We start from the raw sequence: 17,737 nt of genomic DNA on the forward strand, positions 1-17,737 counted from the left end.
GGGAAGAAGACTCATTTGACTTACAGATCCTCTTGATGTGATGCAAGAGGTTTATTCATTTATTTGATAAATCAGATTTCAAAAGTACAAAGTGAAAAGTCTCCCTCCACTCCATACCCAGTTACCTAGCATTAAGATTTTGTAATACCTTCCCAAAGGTATTTCCTTATATGAATGACAGTCGATACAGGTGATGCTTCACACTTGTGTTTTCCCCCTTAATATACAGTATATCTTAGAGGAAATTTTCACTTTAGTATGAATGGAGTTGTCTCATCTTTCTACTGTTAATAATAAAACTACGCTGTGACTAAACATATTCTGCTGAGCCTATCTGAAGAGTAAATTCCTTGTAGTGGATTATGTGGGGTAAAAAGATTGTGCTTTGTAGTTTTTTTTTTTTAAAGATTTTATTTATTTATTTGACAGAGAGTGAGAGAGGGAACACAAGCAGGGGGAGTGCGAGAGGGGGAAGCAGGTCCCTAGCCGAGCAGGGAGCCGGATGTGGGGCTCGATCCCAGGACCCCCGGATCATGACCTGAGCCGGAGGCAGACGCTTAACGACTGAGCCACCCAGGCGCACCTCTGCTTTGTAGTTTTGATATATATTGTCAAACTGTACTCCAGAGGTTTTATAACATTTTTTTTCTTCATACTCAGCAGCATATAAGGGTGGTCACAAAGTCTGGAAGCAGAGTTGAATTATAAACACTGAATGAACTGTTACTTTTACATAGACCATGTAATGCGTGACATGCATTTAATTTGTCCTTATTAACTGTGCACTAACACAGAATTTCATTGATCTCTGCTCAGGCACTTGCCTCTAAAGTGATTTAGAACTCTGATTTTTTTTTTTCTCCCTATTTACACCAAAATTTCCAGATTTTATAGTCCCCCTATAATAAGAATCCCTATTTCTATACATCTTTATAAACTTGATGCATTTTCTCAACTCTTGTCAATTTGTTTTAAATTTATGTCTCTGTAGTTTTATTTCTCATGATAATTTTATCTCTTCTGAAGATGGGATAAACCATGGTATATACAACTTGATCCCCCTCACCATGCCATGTGTGTGTGTAAGTGTGTAAATAATGTGTCTTTAGAGTTTTTCCCAAGCATTATTCTCTTCCTTCCTGTGTAATTCAAATCCAGTATCTATTTAGCAAGAGTGTTTATGACCCTAAGGAGAAGGTGATTATCTTGCTTAATTTAACAGATTTTTATGTATTTGTGCTGTATACAGGCTATGTATTTTCTTTAAGATGTGTTTTACTTGGAGACAGATTCATCTCTATGAAACATGAATTGCAAAATTGCTTATTTTAGCTGCCTTTTCTCCAACTAGTTGGTGACAAAGTTCCTGCTGATATAAGATTAACTTCCATCAAATCTACTACTCTAAGAGTTGACCAGTCCATTCTCACAGGTAAGCATTATACATTGGAAATTCTCTGAATGTTGAAGTCCTGCTCAGACCCCATGCTGAGTGAGTTGGCTCCTGCCCCTCCTGTCCCTTTTTAGGGTTTTACCTTAATCCTGTCCAAGATGGTTCATTCTTTTTTTTTTTTTTTTTTTTAAGATTTTATTTATTTATTTGACAGAGAGACAGCGAGGGAGGGAACACAAGCAGGGGGAGTGGGAGAGGGAGAAACAGGCTCCCGGGGCTCGATCCCAGGACCCTGGGATCATGACCTGAGCCGAAGGCAGACACTTAACGACTAAGCCACCCAGGCGCCTCCAAGATAGTTATTTCTTAGTGCTTTAGAAATCTGGCTTTTTTGCCAATGTATCGGTTTAAAGAAACTTGGCTTTCATCTCATAAGACCTCTATTTGTCTTTTAATTTTATCAAAAATTAGCTTTCAGGGTGCCTGGGTGGCTCAGTTGGGTAAGCGTCTGCCTATGGCTCAGATCATGATCCTGGCGTCCTGGGATTGAGTCCCGCATTGGGCTCCCTGCTCAGTGGGGAGCCTGCTTCTCCCTCTCCCACTCCCCTGCTTGTGCTCAGTCGCTCGCTCTCTCTCTTCCTCTCTCTTGGTCAAATAAATAAATCTTTAAAAAAAAAAATAGCTTTCACCAAAAATCTTTTTTATGTTTTTACTTTCTAAAAAAAGAAGTTACAAATTTCTACATTAGCAGAGGTAATAATCTTAAGGTTGAAGCGTTGTCTCTCTGATTTATGAAAATGAATTAATTACTTAGTGTTCTTTTCCCAGGCAGGAGAGAGAGGTTCCGGAGCTATAATTTTTTTCATTGGAGAAATGCTGATCTTGCATCTAACATGTTTGTAATGATCAAATGTACAGTTAACAAAAGTTAGCACCCTCCAAAAACGGTGAATGTTTTACTGCCTAAAGTTTGCACGCTTAGATTTGAAATTGTTTGGAACATTTTTCCATTTTTGTTTGATAAAGGCACAGTCTAGGGTGGAGGGTTCTAATTAACTGGAAGTAAGGTGGTCAGAAGATTAACTTAACACAATGCTAACCTGAATTAAATAGGATAAATAGAAAACCCAAAGGTAATCAAGATTTATCTGATGATCAGTTTTGAAAAGCAGCGGAAGTCCTAGGAGGTAGTGCTGTGAGTAACCTGGGCTCTTTGTTTCTCTATGAATAGCTTAGTTACTAAAACTCCCATTAGCAGCAACAAGCTGAAAGCTGATTGAGCCATAAAATGTTGGGAAACTGATTAGGTGGTGCATAGAAGATTTTCATAGTATGCCTACAGAAATAATTATCTTTTAAAACCTCTCATAAAACTTATTCAGTGTTTTTTTTGTTAAATAATGATACTGTAGTTTCAGACTAGAGTGAGGAACCAGGTTTGTTCAGATATCGAGAGGGAAGTTGGCTACCTGAAATTTAAATGAACAACTGGAGCCATATTTCATGTTACTCAGACCAACCCCAGTTATATATTTCATAAGCGATGTTAAGTAAGGTTGAAACCAGATTCAACAAGACATTGTAAAAGTTCAAGTAGTCCTTTATCTACCATGTGATGTTTTTAGTGCTGATTGTTTTTCAGTTTTATTTTATTGAAATAGAATGGTCTGATCACTCATTACTAATGAAGATATTTCTAAAACAATGTTTTCATTTCTCATGTCTGGCATTAATGAACAAAAATAGGCTTCCCAGTACATGCTTCTCATTATATGTATAATGTATCTAGTATGTTCATTGTGTTAAGAATAAATATACTTTGATCTTTTTATGAAGTATTAGAGAGTGTGTATACGTAAGTTTACAACAAATATAAATATATATTCACAGTATTATTAGAGTATAAAGTTGATACCTGAAAATAAACTAGATTTGAATAGTTACTCCGGGAAATACAGGCAATTGACTGGGATTCTATTTCTAAATTTTACTAGTTTTTCTCCTTCAAGCGAATTGGGTCTTTTATCTCCTTTCCTGAGAGTGGTGGTAGCATGAGTGGATGAGGGCTCAGGGTCTAGGTATGAATTAACAATCCCTTCTCACAACCTGCTTAGGTGAGTCTGTATCTGTCATCAAGCACACTGACCCCGTCCCAGACCCACGGGCTGTCAATCAAGATAAAAAGAACATGCTCTTTTCTGTAAGTACTTTGTCAAATGTATTTTTTTTTTTTTTAAGATTTTATTTATTTATTTGACAGAGAGCGAGAGTAGGAACACAGGCAGGGGGAGTGCAAGAGGGAGAAGCAGGCTTCCTGCCAAGCAGGGAGCCCGATGTGGGGCTCGATCCCAGAACCCTGGGATCATGACCTGAGCCGAAGGCAGACGCTTAACGACTGAGCCACCCAGGGGCCCCGTCAAATGTATTTTTATTTGGAGACATTCTCAGAATTTAAAATCTGCAGGGTTTTAAGTTTGTTTATTTTTAAGTAAACTCTACAGCCAGTGTGGGGCTTGAACTCAAGACCCCCAAGATCAAGAGTCACATGCTCTTCTGACAGAGCCAGCCAGGCTCCCCAGTGTTGTCTGTTTTAATTAGCAAGTTTTTGAGGGGGGGATAAAAGATCAGGTCAAACATCTTTAAATTCTTTATCTGTAAACCTTGAGAAGTAGATTTGTGTGGAAAAGGCTTATTAAAATGATATGGGCGAGGTATGTGTTTAGAGAGAGAGCAGATGTGGCAAACCATTTAATAACGGTGAGTCTGGATGAAAAGCAAAACGGATGTTCATTGTACTACTTCAGTTTTTCTGTTAAATTTTTTTGAAATAAAAAGTTGAGAAATTTGTATATTTTGCTTGTTTGGTATTTTATATGCTATTTCAAGTGGTAGGTTCTGTGGGTTAGTGTCGGAGACTAACCACTCCCAGTAAGTAAAGTGCTACAGAATCACAGTGGAAATAATGAAGTTGTATCATGCCAGCGCTAGGAATTAAAGTGGGGTGGGGAGAGAGCCCTGTACTTGATTTCATTGATTTTTTGAATGCCAGTGCTTGAGTGGAGATCCTCAAGGTAGCACATGGTGCTGGTTGCCCTGCTTATTGTGGGTGATGAAAGTAGGGGAGGTGGGACTATTGGAGCCAGCAGTGGAGAATGCTTAGGGTTGAGGACTGTATGGAGTTTGAAAAATGAGGAACGCAGAGGGGTTAGAGCACTGTTCAAGCCCGAAGCTAGTCTGCAAGCCAGGTTCGGTATGGTGAATAGAGATTCCAGGGGGGTCAGGGTGGAGCTGCTCTGGGCGAGTGGGGACCACATGAAATGCGAATCAAGGAGAGCTGTACCATGCCGCCTGCATCAAGGTTGGGTGGCTGGTTCTCTGAGGAGCAGACCCTCCAAGGCCCAGTAGAATATGACAGTCTGGGTGCTCTAGTCAAAACCCACCCGAGTCTGAGTTTGCTAGTCAGTTTTAAGTTGGGTGCGATGTTAATCTTATAACCAGTTTCCTCTACTTCTGTCGTAGGGTACAAACATTGCTGCTGGCAAAGCCATGGGAGTGGTGGTGGCAACTGGAGTGAACACAGAAATTGGCAAGATCCGGGATGAAATGGTGGCAACAGAGCAGGAGAGAACCCCCCTCCAGCAGAAACTAGACGAGTTTGGGGAACAGCTTTCCAAAGTCATCTCCCTGATTTGCATTGCAGTCTGGATCATAAACATTGGGCACTTCAACGACCCAGTTCATGGAGGCTCCTGGATCAGGGGCGCTATTTACTACTTCAAAATTGCGGTGGCTCTGGCTGTGGCAGCCATTCCTGAAGGTCTGCCTGCTGTCATCACCACCTGCCTGGCTCTTGGAACTCGCAGAATGGCAAAGAAAAATGCTATTGTTCGAAGCCTCCCTTCTGTGGAAACCCTTGGTTGTACTTCCGTTATCTGCTCAGACAAGACTGGTACACTGACGACGAACCAGATGTCTGTGTGCAGGGTAAGTGGGAGTGATTTAAGATTCTTTGCTGGTGGTGGTCATTGGTTCATCCTAGGAATACGCCCTCATGCCATCAAAACCTTGGATTCGTAATTTGATACCTTTTTGAGTGCTTTAAACAAACGGGTTATGTGTATAGCCAGAGCCCAAGGTAATCTGATGCCCCAGAGGAATTAGTCATCGAATTCCTAAAATTAATTCATGGAATAAAGGGTATCTGCATAGTTGATGTGCTTATGTTGGGGAAGGTGACTATAGGCAATCTATTAATGTGTTAGGTGACTATGTTCCCTTTATATTCCTGCTCCTCTGTCTCTGAGTGCATCGTGTGTTACTGCACTTACAGCCTTAAAGGAAGAGAATCCTATAAAGCAGCTAGTTCCCTCCCTACCTGCCTAGCTAAACTTCTAACTGGTATTTCCATAACACATTGAATGAGACATGCTTTCTTGAAAGTTAAATAATTGCCTTTAACTTGCTTTGTTGTATGTGTTCATCCTTCCTTTCCTAGGTTATTTTGACCATCACTGGGGGGATAAAATAAGAAACTGTTTAAACTTGTCCTTAGAAAAGTAGTAACTACAGAAACAGACACAGCTGAATTATGTTCTCTTCCTAGGTTTTATTTAACAACTTTGTACAAGTCTTTTCAAAGTATAATTTTCCAGAAGGTACACAACTCATAAAAATATTCAGTGGACACTGGGTCAAAGATTGTTTGGCTTGTTAAATAATGAGGGAATCAGTAAAACTGGTTACAAGAGCATGTGAGGAAGTACTCAATAACAGCATAGAATTGCTCTATGTTAGATTGCAAAAACTGGTTAATATCCAGTAGGGCAGTAAAACTACAGGTTATCTTTCCTACAGGACACAAATCCATAATTTCATGTAACATGAGCTCTTAATAGTAAGTAGCACAGTGGAACAATGTTAAATTTTTCTAGAATACTACATCTTGGAGTGAGCCTCTTAAAAGAATGCTTCTGAATGATATTGAAGGGACATGTGGGCATCCTCTTGGCCTTAGCTCCAGGGTTTTGGATAATATTTTTTTGCATTAGAAATTGTTTTTAATACAGTTAAACCCTCTGAATCTTTATCTTGCCAAATTTAAACTCAGGATGATTTTTAGATACACAGTCATCATCGGCGTCCATCCCATCCTCCACCCCCACCCCCCACCCCAGCCAAACTCTGTGTAGTCCAGATCCCGACTTAGAATGAACTGACAGGTGTTTTGTCTCTTAAGTGGTAAGCTGCCAGTCTGTCCTGGGTTTCACCAGAAGTGCAGGGTTTGACTTGGCTACCTAAGTTTTCATTCCTTGGAATCAGAAAAGGTTGCATAAATTAGCTAATAGCTAGTTGGCAACTAATTTCAAACTGTGGCAGAAAATCAAATTTCAAAATAAGAATAAAACAGAGTCTGGGCGCCTGGGTGGCTCAGTTGGTTAAGTGACTGCCTTCGGCTCAGGTCATGATCCTGGAGTCCTGGGATCGAGTCCCGCATCGGGCTCCCTGCTCGGCGGGGAGTCTGCTTCTCCCTCTCCCACTCCCCGTTTGTGTTCCCTCTCTCTCTGTGTCTTTCTCTGTCAAATAAATAAATAAAATCTTTAAAAGAAAAAAAAAAGAATAAAACAGAGTCCATAGGAAAAATTTTTTGTTTTTATATTTTCCCTTAACTGGTTTAAGATGTTTTTTTCTATTAAAGAAACAGCCTAGCTTGCCTCTTTGTTCTGTTCTCCCTGACAGAAAGCTGATGCTAATCAGTATTCTCTAGGAGGTTTCTTGCAGTGGGTTGCATAACTGCCCTTGACTTAAGAGATACTTTCATCATGCAGTTCCTAAATGGTTTACTTGCTCGAAATCTAAAATGTCCACGTGCGTTCAGATTTACTTAATGTGGATTAGAATTCTGAATATCTTAGAATACTTTGGACTTTGGTATAAACCCAAAAAGTTTCACTTTTTATAAACTGAATCATTAAAGAAATGACATGGCATGTAGTAATAATGTTAACTTGCTTTGATATTGCTTAGTACAGTTAATTTGTTTTCTCACATGTGACTTTATTTGAATCATATGGTAATCCTGCTCAAAAGAGGTTTGAAAAACTAAGGCCCTGAGAGGTTAAGTAACATATCCGAGAGTCACACAACTTCTGATAAAAGGGTAAAGTTGGATTTTCTTTGAGATTGGTAGTTAAATCCAGTCCTCTCTTTTCCACTTAATAATTATATAACCTTGAGCACATGCTTTAACCTCTCTGGTCCTTTGTTCCTCTTCTGTAAAATGTCAAACATCTTTGGAAGGAGCCATTTGACAAGCTTCCTTTTTTAGGTGTTGTATCTGTTAGAAAAAAATGTAGGCGTCACTGATCTTGCTGCATGTGACCTTGGACATGAATCTTTTCCTCATTCGACAATGGTTGTATATGTTTGAACTAGAACCTTTTTTATCAGGAGTCCGTTTTAAATCCCATTATATACTTTTTTTTTAAGCCATTTTGTATGTCTTGCTCATGGCTTTAGTTCCATTCCAAGGTTGATTTATATCTAAGTATACTTTTGAAATGAAGCTTTTTGGGCAACTGGCTGGCTCAGCATACAACTCTTGATCTCAAGGGCTGTAAGATCAAGCTCCACGTAGGGTACAGAGATTACTTTTTTCTTTTTTAAGATTTTATTTACTGGGGGCACCTGGGTGGCTCAGTCGTTAATCATCTGCCTTCGGCTTGGGTCACGATCCCAGGGTCCTGGGATCGAGCCCCGCATCGGGCTCCCTGCTCGGCGGGAAGCCTGCTTCTCTCCTGCTCCCCCTGCTTGTGTTCCCTCGCTCACTGTGTCTCCCTCTGTCAAATAAATAAAATCTTAAAAAAAAAAAAAAAAAAGATTTCATTTACTGGGGCGCCTGGGTGGCTCAGTCGTTAAGCGTCTGCCTTCGGCTCAGGTCATGATCCCAGGGTCCTGGGATCAAGTCCTACATCGGGCTCCCTGCTCCGCGGGAAGCCTGCTTCTCCCTTTCCCCCTCCTTGTGTTCCCTCTCTCGCTGTGTCTCTCTGTCAAATAAAATAAAATCTTAAAAAAAAAAAAGATTTTATTTATTTATTAGAGAAAGAGAGCGAGAGCACAAGCAGGAAGGAGAGGGAGAAGCGGACTCCATGCTGAGCAGGGAGCCTGATGTGGTGATCCCAGGACCCTGAGATCGTGAACTGAGCTGAAGGCAGACGCTTAACTGACTGAGCCACCCAGGCGCCCCAATCATGTTCTTAACTGTTCATATTTCAGAGGGATTTTGGTGTGACAAAAGTATAGTTGAAATAGCACTTTTGTTCTTGTGTTCTATGGTAAGATTTTACAGTTTAAATTTACATGAAAACACATATCTAAATCTGAGTCTTCTAAACTGGGCTTCTGAATTATGATAGAAACGCAAACCAAGAAAAAAAAAAACCTTGTTTTTAAGAAACTAGCTCATGTCACTTTATTGTATAAAATGAAGTGTCCTTTATTTCCTAAGTGCTTCTGTGTGTATTGTCCTGGTAGCATGAGTTCATTCAGCTCTGCAGCCTCCATACTATACACATGGGGTTATGGAGCTTCATAGAAAATGAGCTATTGCCACAATAAAAATAAGTGGGAAGGAGGAGAGAAGTAATTTGTCTTATTTTACTCAGGGAATGTTTATGCAGTTCTGAAATGTGAGTTTATTCTTCCCAGGCTTTTACTATTAGCTCTGAGGCAGGACTACCTAATATTACTTTCTCAGCCAGCCATTTGAAATTTAGAATTCTGAGCACTCTGAAGAGCACTGCTGTGTCTGTGGAGTTGACTGACCGAGAGTCCTCATAACTCGTGTGTCATGTGGGTTGTCTTCTGTGTCTTTGGTGCCCCTGCTGCTGCTTATTTATTCAGCACCTCAGTGATGCTGTTTCTCAGACTCTTGGATGGATGGGGGAGTGATCTTAAATAACGCCTGGTTGGAATAAGGGACAGTACTTCTGTTGCTGAGCTTCCATTTATAAGTTTGTTTTCTTAAATGAGAAATGCTTTTTGTCATAGCAAAGATTGTTTTTTCCAGCATATTTTTATACCTTAAATTTTAAACATTCGTGCCTTTTTTTCTGTAGATGTTCATTCTGGACAAAGTTGAAGGTGATGGTTGTTCCCTTAATGAGTTTACCATTACCGGATCAACATACGCCCCTCTTGGAGAAGTGTGAGTAAACCTGCCTTATCGTTGAAAGGATCCATTGTGGCAGTTTGGGACTTGGATAGATTTGTAGTATATCTAAAAAGTTTTCTGAATGTGGCTCATATTAGTTACTGGAGTAATAATTTTTTTTTTCCTTTTTTTTTTTTTAATTTTATTTATTTATTCATGAGAGACAGAGAGAAAGAGAGAGAGAGAGAGAGAGAGGCAGAGGGAGAAGCAGGCTCCCAAGGAGCAGGGAGCCCGATGCGGGACTCGATCCCAGGACCCTGAGATCATGACCTGAGCCGAAGGCAGACGCTTAACCATCTGAGCCACCCAGGCGCCCTTTTTTTAATGCACTTAGAAAACACAGGTTATAAGTCAGATTTTTTTTTTTCATCTTTATTTTTGGAGCCCAATTTTTCTTTTTCTTTTTTTTTTTTAAGATTTTATTTATTTATTTATTTGACAGAGAGACAGCAAGAGAGGGAACACAAGCAAGGGGAGTGTGAGAGGGGAAGCAGGCTTCCCGCTGAGCAGGGAGCCCGATGCGGGGCTCGATCCCAGGACCCCGGGATCATGACCTGAGCCGAAGGCAGACACTTAACGACTGAGCCACCCAGGTGCCCCTGGAGCCCAATTTTTCAAGTGGGGTTTCTGTTTGTTCTGTATTAATAACCTGTGGTGGAAGAATTGCATTAACTAAGAACTTCTGGTCTTTACTGATTGATTCCTGATATCAGAGATGCATTCTTTTGTTATCTCCAGCATCAGATTTCTAAGAGCCATCGCTCAAATTCTTTTGAATACTTGCCAAGGCTCTTGTCCACAAAATTATATTGTATAATTAAGTAAAAATCAATAGAGATGACCACACTGTGCTCTAAAAGTGTTTTCTTTTGATAGGCATAAAGATGATAAGCCAGTGAAATGTCATCAATATGATGGTCTTGTGGAATTGGCAACAATTTGTGCTCTTTGTAATGATTCTGCGTTGGATTACAATGAGGTAAGGCTTCTCATAAGTGAGAAAGTAGACCTGGCTGTTCTAGTTCAAGGGTGGGGTGGGTGGAATGAAAATCCAGCCTTCCTTCCTCCCTTTGGAAAGTAAGGGTTCCTGATTTTATTTCCTCTTTCCATTTTATCCGAGTCAGTGTGACCCAGCCAAAGAAAGCGAGAGCCTTTCCTATGTCCCCTGACTGAGCATTGCAGTCACTTTTCTAAGAGAGTGGACGTGGTGGCCCTTCTGCTCTGGTGCAGCTACAGAACATGAGGAAAACCCTAGAACAGGGCATGTTTTCCTGACAGAATAGGATATTGGTCTTTTTTTTTTTTTTTTTTTTTTTAAAGATGGGGACTGTTACGTCCTTGACAAGCTGAGGGTTAGAGGGTTGTTTTGATGATCATGATACCAAATTTAACCAACAAAAATCCTTTTTTCCCCTCCCTTCTTAGTGCTGGTTTCTATCTAAAATTAGACAAGCCAGTCCCCAACAGAAACCCCATGTGAACTCTGTGAAATGGTAATAACACACAGTGACACATGCTCTTTGCAAGCTCTGTTTGAATACTGTGACTAGTGGGTTCTCATGGTTAAAGGAAATAAAAAAAACTACTTACTAGAATAGGATAACGTGCTTTGAGTATATTTTTATTATCTGCATCATGTGCTACAGAGTCAGATAAACATGGTCCCTAGAAGAATGATATGAAGAAGTTGTCCTCTGATGGAAAGTCTTTATTAATGAAAAACTTATTTACTACTTTTGCACTTTCTGTGCTTTTAACCAATACAGGCGAAGGGTGTGTATGAAAAAGTTGGAGAAGCTACGGAGACTGCTCTTACCTGCCTAGTAGAGAAGATGAACGTATTTGATACCGAATTGAAGGGTCTTTCTAAAGTAGAGCGAGCAAATGCCTGCAACTCGGTCAGTATTCAAGCTTGGTGTGTTGTCCATGCTGCCCTTTGCTTCCCCCGCTCGTAGACCGCTAAGGTATATGGATATGTACATTATCTCCTCAAACATGCGGCATCTCCTTCCCCACGTTTGCTCTCAGGTCAAATGATCCGGCTGTCTGACCAGGAACATAGGTATCACTAGATACTTTCCACGCACAGTCACCGTGCCTCCAAGGTCTGTCTTCTCAGAGCCCCTGGTGCTGTGAGTGCACTGTCCTCGCTCCCGGCACAGCCCAGCTGCTCCTCGAGCTGCAAGCCCCACCCCCTCTCCTGCGTTACCACTTTTCCGTCTAGTTTCCATGGATCTTTATCAGCATAGGACAAAGAGTAGTATGGTTTTTATCTTAAAACTTTCTTTGGACTTTGTTTCCCCCTTTAGCACCCTGCTGCTTTTCTCTTTTAGTAAAATTTCTTAAAGCAGCCATTTTACTGTATTCTTTTTCTGTTTTCTCAAATCCACTTCACTCAAGCTCTTTAAGCATTTTGGTGAGCGCACCAAATCTCAGGCTGTGAAAGGGGCTTCGAGACCATCCAGTCCAGCCTGGCACTTACAGTCAGGGAAACTGAGGCCTTCAGTGACTTGGCGTAGTCTCACAGCGTGGGGCAGAACTGGACTCCTGCTCCCGCACCTTTCTTTGCATCATTTGAGGAAGCAAAACTCACACTAGAATTAAGGATGTAGATCTCCACTGAAGTGTACCAATTCACACCTCACCGCCAGCATCTCCTAGTCCCGAGGGTCTTGGGCACGTCCTGTGGCATCCTGCCCTGACATACATGGCTGCCATAGGATGGGAGAAGTCCAAGCCCCTTATCTCCATTTTAGAGAGCTCACTCCCTGACTGGCGGTAAGGGTAGGGGGCGGTGCTGGTCCTTGCAAAGCTACACTGCCTGACCACTCTATTATTGGTTGGTGTGACTAAGTCCCTAAAAGCAACCTGAAGACTTAGCTTCACAGAGATTGAGGGTTAAAATTGTTTGATTCTAGACCTATAACTACTTGATGAAGGGGAAACAAGTAGTATCATGGAGCTGAAAAGTGGTGTGTTAACTGTCATGATGACCACAAATAAGGGCACAGCCATCTGTTCTCTTACCTGCAGACTAAGCATTTTCTTGCTCCACGGCTGCCTTTGCCTCATTTTTTGTCCGCAGCTGAGCAGGGCATGAGGGGGGTGGGCGGGGTCAGAAATGACTGTCATGGGGCTCCTTCACTGAAAATTCCCAGATCCGAACTCATGCCAGTCCCCAGCCGCCAGAAAGGAGGAACCTGTTATAGTTCAGACGTGAAGTGGGCAGGACCCAGCTTTTGAAATAACTACCACTCTGGACCATTCTAATACTGGAAGAAATGGCTTTATTCTTTTCCTCCCCCCGAACCCCCGGATATATCTGGTGCCTAGGTCCACACCTTGTCAGAATCACTACAAGTTCCATCAGTTTTCCTAGAGTATTTGGTACAAATGCTTGATGGAAACTAAACACATAAGAAATATATATGAGTCAGATAATGCAGAATTCAGTGATGGTCTTTTTTCTGCTTGTGGCAGCTCTGGCTGAGAGGGTGGCTGTAATCCACCCAGCCTGGCGGAGAACCCACTGGCGTCAGTCCACTCATCACTGCCCACATTAGATGCTGAGGTTCTTGGGGATTTCTGTAATTATCATTAGCTCTGTGTCTGAGTGGGGGCTAGGGGAGAATCAGGGTCATTCAAATCAAGACAGAAAACCATAAGATTATTAAGTGGATACAGAAAAGGCATCTGATAAAACCTCTGTTCATGATAAAAACTCAGCAGACTTCACCTTCAAGCTGATGGTGCATTTACACAAAGCCTGTAGTGATGTTATACTTAATAGCAACAGAAGTTCTACCTTCCATGTTTCTATTCAGTATTATATTGGCAACCCCAGTCCATGCAATAAGGCAAGAAAAATCAAAGGTTTAAAAGTCAAAAAGGACACAGTATATGTTGTACGTAATTTGATTGTATACACAGTCCAGATCCAAACAGCATCTAAATCTGAAAGGGTAATTTTCAGTCCTCATTTACCCAAGCTGTCAGTCTCTCCCTCCTTGAAACATTCCTTCACTTGTTCTCCTCGCTCCCGGCCCTCTGCCGACTCCCTTGGCTGGATCTTCCACCTCCCACCAGGGGTGGGGAGGCCCCAGGACCCAGTCCTCAACCTATCCTGTTTGCAGTTACTCCCATGAGGTCTTTGGTCACCGTGCTGGAGTGTAATATGGTGGCCGCTGGCTCCCTGAAGCTCTTTAGAATAAAGAAAACAGCGGCTCTTCAAGTGCGTAGTAGCCACACTGGACAGCTACATGAGCAGCTCTGCCAGAACATTCCCACCACAGTAGGAACTTCTGTGAGGCAGCCGTGCTCTGGACCACCTATTTCTGCCCACAGTCGCCATCATCTCTTGGATTATTTGTACTGAGTGGTATACCTTGTCCCCCTTCAGCTCATTCTTAACACAACTGCCAGACCTTGAAACCCTCCCTTATCTTCCATTTTCACTTGTTATAAATGCCTTAAGGTGTTTTTTAACATCCTACAACCTCTTTCTCACCTCTTTCTCTTGCACGATTTTCTAACTCCTCGGCCTGGAGGCCCCTTGAACATGCCGGGTCATGCCAGCCTGCATTCTGCGCTCCCGGCTCACACATCCTTCACGTTTTTACTCAAATGTTGCCTTCTGGCCATTTTATGTAAAGTTTCGATCTGAAAATTTGTGTATACAAATTTTCCATCCCCCTTCCCTGCCTTACTTAAAATTTTTTTCTCCATAGCACTTTGTTTACATTGCAGTGCGTCTTCCCAAACCAGAGGGCAAGTTTAAGCTTCATGAGGGGGAGAACTTACTTGTATTGTTCATTGTCCATTGCTAAACCCCCAGTGCCTGTCACATAATAGGTGCTGAGTGAATATTTGTTGAACAAGTGAGAAACAGAAATTGTCATCCAGTAATATCCCATGTGTGTTCTCCTGTAGGTCATTAAGCAGTTGATGAAAAAGGAATTTACTCTGGAGTTTTCACGTGATAGAAAATCGATGTCAGTTTATTGTACACCAAACAAACCAAGCCGGACGTCGATGAGCAAAATGTTTGTGAAGGCAAGTGCGGCAGATTGCAATTGAGATGTTCTTTCCAGGATTAGCATCCTGGGTGAGCCCAGTAAATAAAATTGTTGACCTAAATCTGTAACATTTCCAGGGTGCTCCTGAAGGTGTCATTGACAGGTGCACCCACATTCGAGTTGGAAGTACTAAAGTTCCTATGACCCCAGGAGTCAAACAGAAGGTCATGTCTGTCATTCGGGAATGGGGTAGTGGCAGCGACACGCTGAGGTGCCTGGCTCTGGCCACTCACGACAACCCACTGAGAAGAGAAGAAATGAACCTTGAGGACTCTGCCAACTTTATTAAATATGAGGTTAGCTAATGACAAGTTTCTTCCCCCACACCCTGCACATTCATTGTGTTCAAACAGTACTCCTTCAGTAAAAGGTCAAATGAGTCCTGCTTTTGCCAAGAAAGGGGTGTGGTTATTTGTTTTTCTGCAGGCCAAGTGCATCACCGTTCCAATTTAGCCTGCTGCTTCCAACCTATGTAGTTAACAGTTTAATACAAGTCTGTTACTTTCAGGATAGAATAATTAAGACTTAAGCTAAATAAACTTGTAAAGCCTATTTTGCAACTCCTCTGTAAATTAAGATGTTTTAACAATTGGGAATGTTTTTAAAACATTCGTGAGTTATTAAAGGTCAAAATATCCAAGTTGAGAGATTCCTTTCACTTGTCTGCTCATAGAATTCTTTCTTACCAGGTATGTGACTTCCTGAAGCACTGCCTGAAAGGAATAAGGAATAACTTGGGTACTATGGGCCCCTAGAGTGGCCGGTAGCAAAATGCTCTTACTCCTTGGTATGTTTTTCTCTTCATTTCAAAGGATTATCATCATGAAAGTTAAAGGATGATTTGGTTACCAGAATGTAGTGCTATTTTTCATCCTTTCCAGCTAATTGGAATTAATACTATTCCTTATTGGATTTATATCTCTATGAATATTAATCTTAGGTAAGAGTCACAGTTACAGAATTTATTATAGGAAAATGCAGAGACTTTTGCTCTTAATGTATAACTGGCCCTGTTCTACACCACGGGAAAAACTAGGATTTCCTGTTTGAACTAAGGTGATTCTTTTGCTGTAGACCAATCTGACTTTCGTTGGCTGCGTGGGCATGCTGGACCCTCCAAGAATTGAAGTGGCCTCTTCTGTGAAGCTGTGCCGGCAGGCAGGCATCCGGGTTATCATGATCACTGGGGACAACAAGGGCACTGCTGTGGCCATCTGTCGGCGTATTGGCATCTTCAGGCAGGATGAGGATGTGACGTCGAAAGCTTTTACGGGTCGGGAGTTTGATGAGCTCAGTCCTTCAGCCCAGAGAGATGCCTGTTTGAATGCCCGATGTTTCGCTCGAGTTGAACCTTCCCACAAGTCAAAAATTGTAGAATTTCTTCAGTCTTTTGATGAGATAACAGCTATGGTGAGTACCTTTGGACTCTCACTATGCAGACAGAGCAGGTTGTAATTTTGACTGTTAAATTTTTAGTAACCGCTCCCAGATTTAGAATATCTTGATTTTTGTCACAATCAGGGCTGTTTCTGTAGGCTTCTGTTGACCCGTAGTTGGTATGACCTGCAGGGAAGATTCTAGAGTAGTTTAAGAAGTAGAAGTATGCCTTCTGAATCACTTGGGGGGAAATATTTGGTGACATCTAGTCTTTAATCTTGGTTAAAGTGTACATGTTTCTTTGTGTTTTAAGATTTTATTTGAGAGAGAGAGAGAGAGAATGAGCCAGGGGGAGGGGCAGAGGGAGAGGGAGAAGCAGACTCCCCACTGAATAGGAAGCCTGATCCTGGACTCGATCCCAGAACCCTGGGATCATAACCTGAGCAGAAGGCAGACGCTTAACTGACTGAGCCACCCAGGCACCCCCAAAGTGTACATGTTTCTATCTATCTCAAGTTTCTAAAAATTGATTCAGGGTTAACTCCTTTGTGTTCTCTAACCCTACCTGAAATTAGATGTACTGGTCAAGCATTAAGAGCTGCCCATGTGCGAGGCATTTCCAGGATTCTTCCCCTAGTGTGAATCTTCACCCAGACACATTCACATTGTGCCATATTTGCTTTCTGTTGCTTGTCTGTAAAACTTTAAGAAACAAAGGTGTTATGTGAAAGCAGATATTACAGATATAACTCCCTTCCCCCTTCCTTCCTCTCTTCCTCTCCCAGAGGGAACCACTGTTCTGAATTCAGTGTTGGGTGTTCAATGTTGGGAATGATAGCTTTGTACCTGTAGACAGTATCTGGTCTTTTTGCATGTTTGTGACCTTCGTAAATATTACGGTTTCCATCTTTTTGCAGTCTGCACCTGTTCTACTTGAGCTTTCTCTGTGTGGATACAAGTGCTGCATCTTAACTGTCATGTGGGTGGTTTTTATTTTGTTTGGTAAAAACATAAGATGAATTTTGAAGTCCTCTTTGTTCCACTTCCCTCTGAAGTCTCTTCGGCTCATTGGGTAATTTTACGTTTCCCAGGTGAAGTGTGTTTTGTGATGCCACTTTGTAAAAATGAAAATTCTCTGTGTCTGTGCCCAGAGGGCCATGGCTGCATTCGTTCCCTTGCTTCAGGATGGCCGAGCCTTTGTCGGGGGTGTGTGTGTGAGGTGGTGGCAGGTGTGCATAAACCAGCCCTCGCGTTCCCTTTCAGACTGGGGACGGCGTGAATGATGCTCCTGCCCTGAAGAAATCGGAGATCGGCATTGCCATGGGCTCTGGCACTGCAGTGGCTAAAACGGCGTCTGAGATGGTCCTGGCTGACGACAACTTCTCCACCATTGTGGCTGCGGTGGAGGAGGGGCGGGCCATCTACAACAATATGAAGCAGTTTATCCGCTACCTCATCTCGTCGAATGTGGGGGAAGTTGTCTGGTGGGTGCTTGAGAAAGACCACTTGTAGTCCTTTGTCTAAAATCAGGGCTTAGGATGACCAGGTTTCCAGATTTGTGGTTCATATGGCAGCAGCTTTGGTCTTCGTGCATAAGGAGGAAGGTAGAGGTTGTTCCGGCCCTTGGGAGGCTGTCCTGCAGCTGCCCTCGGGTGTAAAGCATGTCCTCGAACATAGAAATGA

At 42.0% G+C, this 17,737-nt stretch overlaps 1 protein-coding gene across 2 annotated transcripts in view; it reads left to right on the forward strand.

Annotated features, from left to right (window-relative positions):
• The window catches only part of ATP2A2 (ATPase sarcoplasmic/endoplasmic reticulum Ca2+ transporting 2), a 58,222-nt gene that overhangs the window by 32,642 nt on the left and 7,843 nt on the right, over window positions 1-17,737 (forward strand). For both annotated transcript variants that reach the window (XR_010407400.1, XM_045887687.3), the window contains exons 6-15: window positions 1,352-1,432; window positions 3,508-3,593; window positions 4,913-5,377; window positions 9,508-9,596; window positions 10,479-10,581; window positions 11,369-11,500; window positions 14,532-14,654; window positions 14,755-14,973; window positions 15,752-16,087; window positions 17,318-17,538. Coding sequence is in view for 1 of the 2 variants with exons in the window: in XM_045887687.3 (XP_045743643.1) it covers window positions 1,352-1,432; window positions 3,508-3,593; window positions 4,913-5,377; window positions 9,508-9,596; window positions 10,479-10,581; window positions 11,369-11,500; window positions 14,532-14,654; window positions 14,755-14,973; window positions 15,752-16,087; window positions 17,318-17,538 (1,855 nt within the window). In the remaining variant the exon portion in view is untranslated. The remainder of the gene's footprint in view (window positions 1-1,351; window positions 1,433-3,507; window positions 3,594-4,912; window positions 5,378-9,507; window positions 9,597-10,478; window positions 10,582-11,368; window positions 11,501-14,531; window positions 14,655-14,754; window positions 14,974-15,751; window positions 16,088-17,317; window positions 17,539-17,737) is intronic.

Source organism: Mirounga angustirostris, unplaced genomic scaffold, assembly GCF_029215605.1.
Source record: "Mirounga angustirostris isolate CCGP_5_RB_7025 unplaced genomic scaffold, mMirAng1.0.hap1 SCAF_14, whole genome shotgun sequence".
Taxonomy (NCBI): Eukaryota; Metazoa; Chordata; class Mammalia; order Carnivora; family Phocidae; genus Mirounga; species Mirounga angustirostris.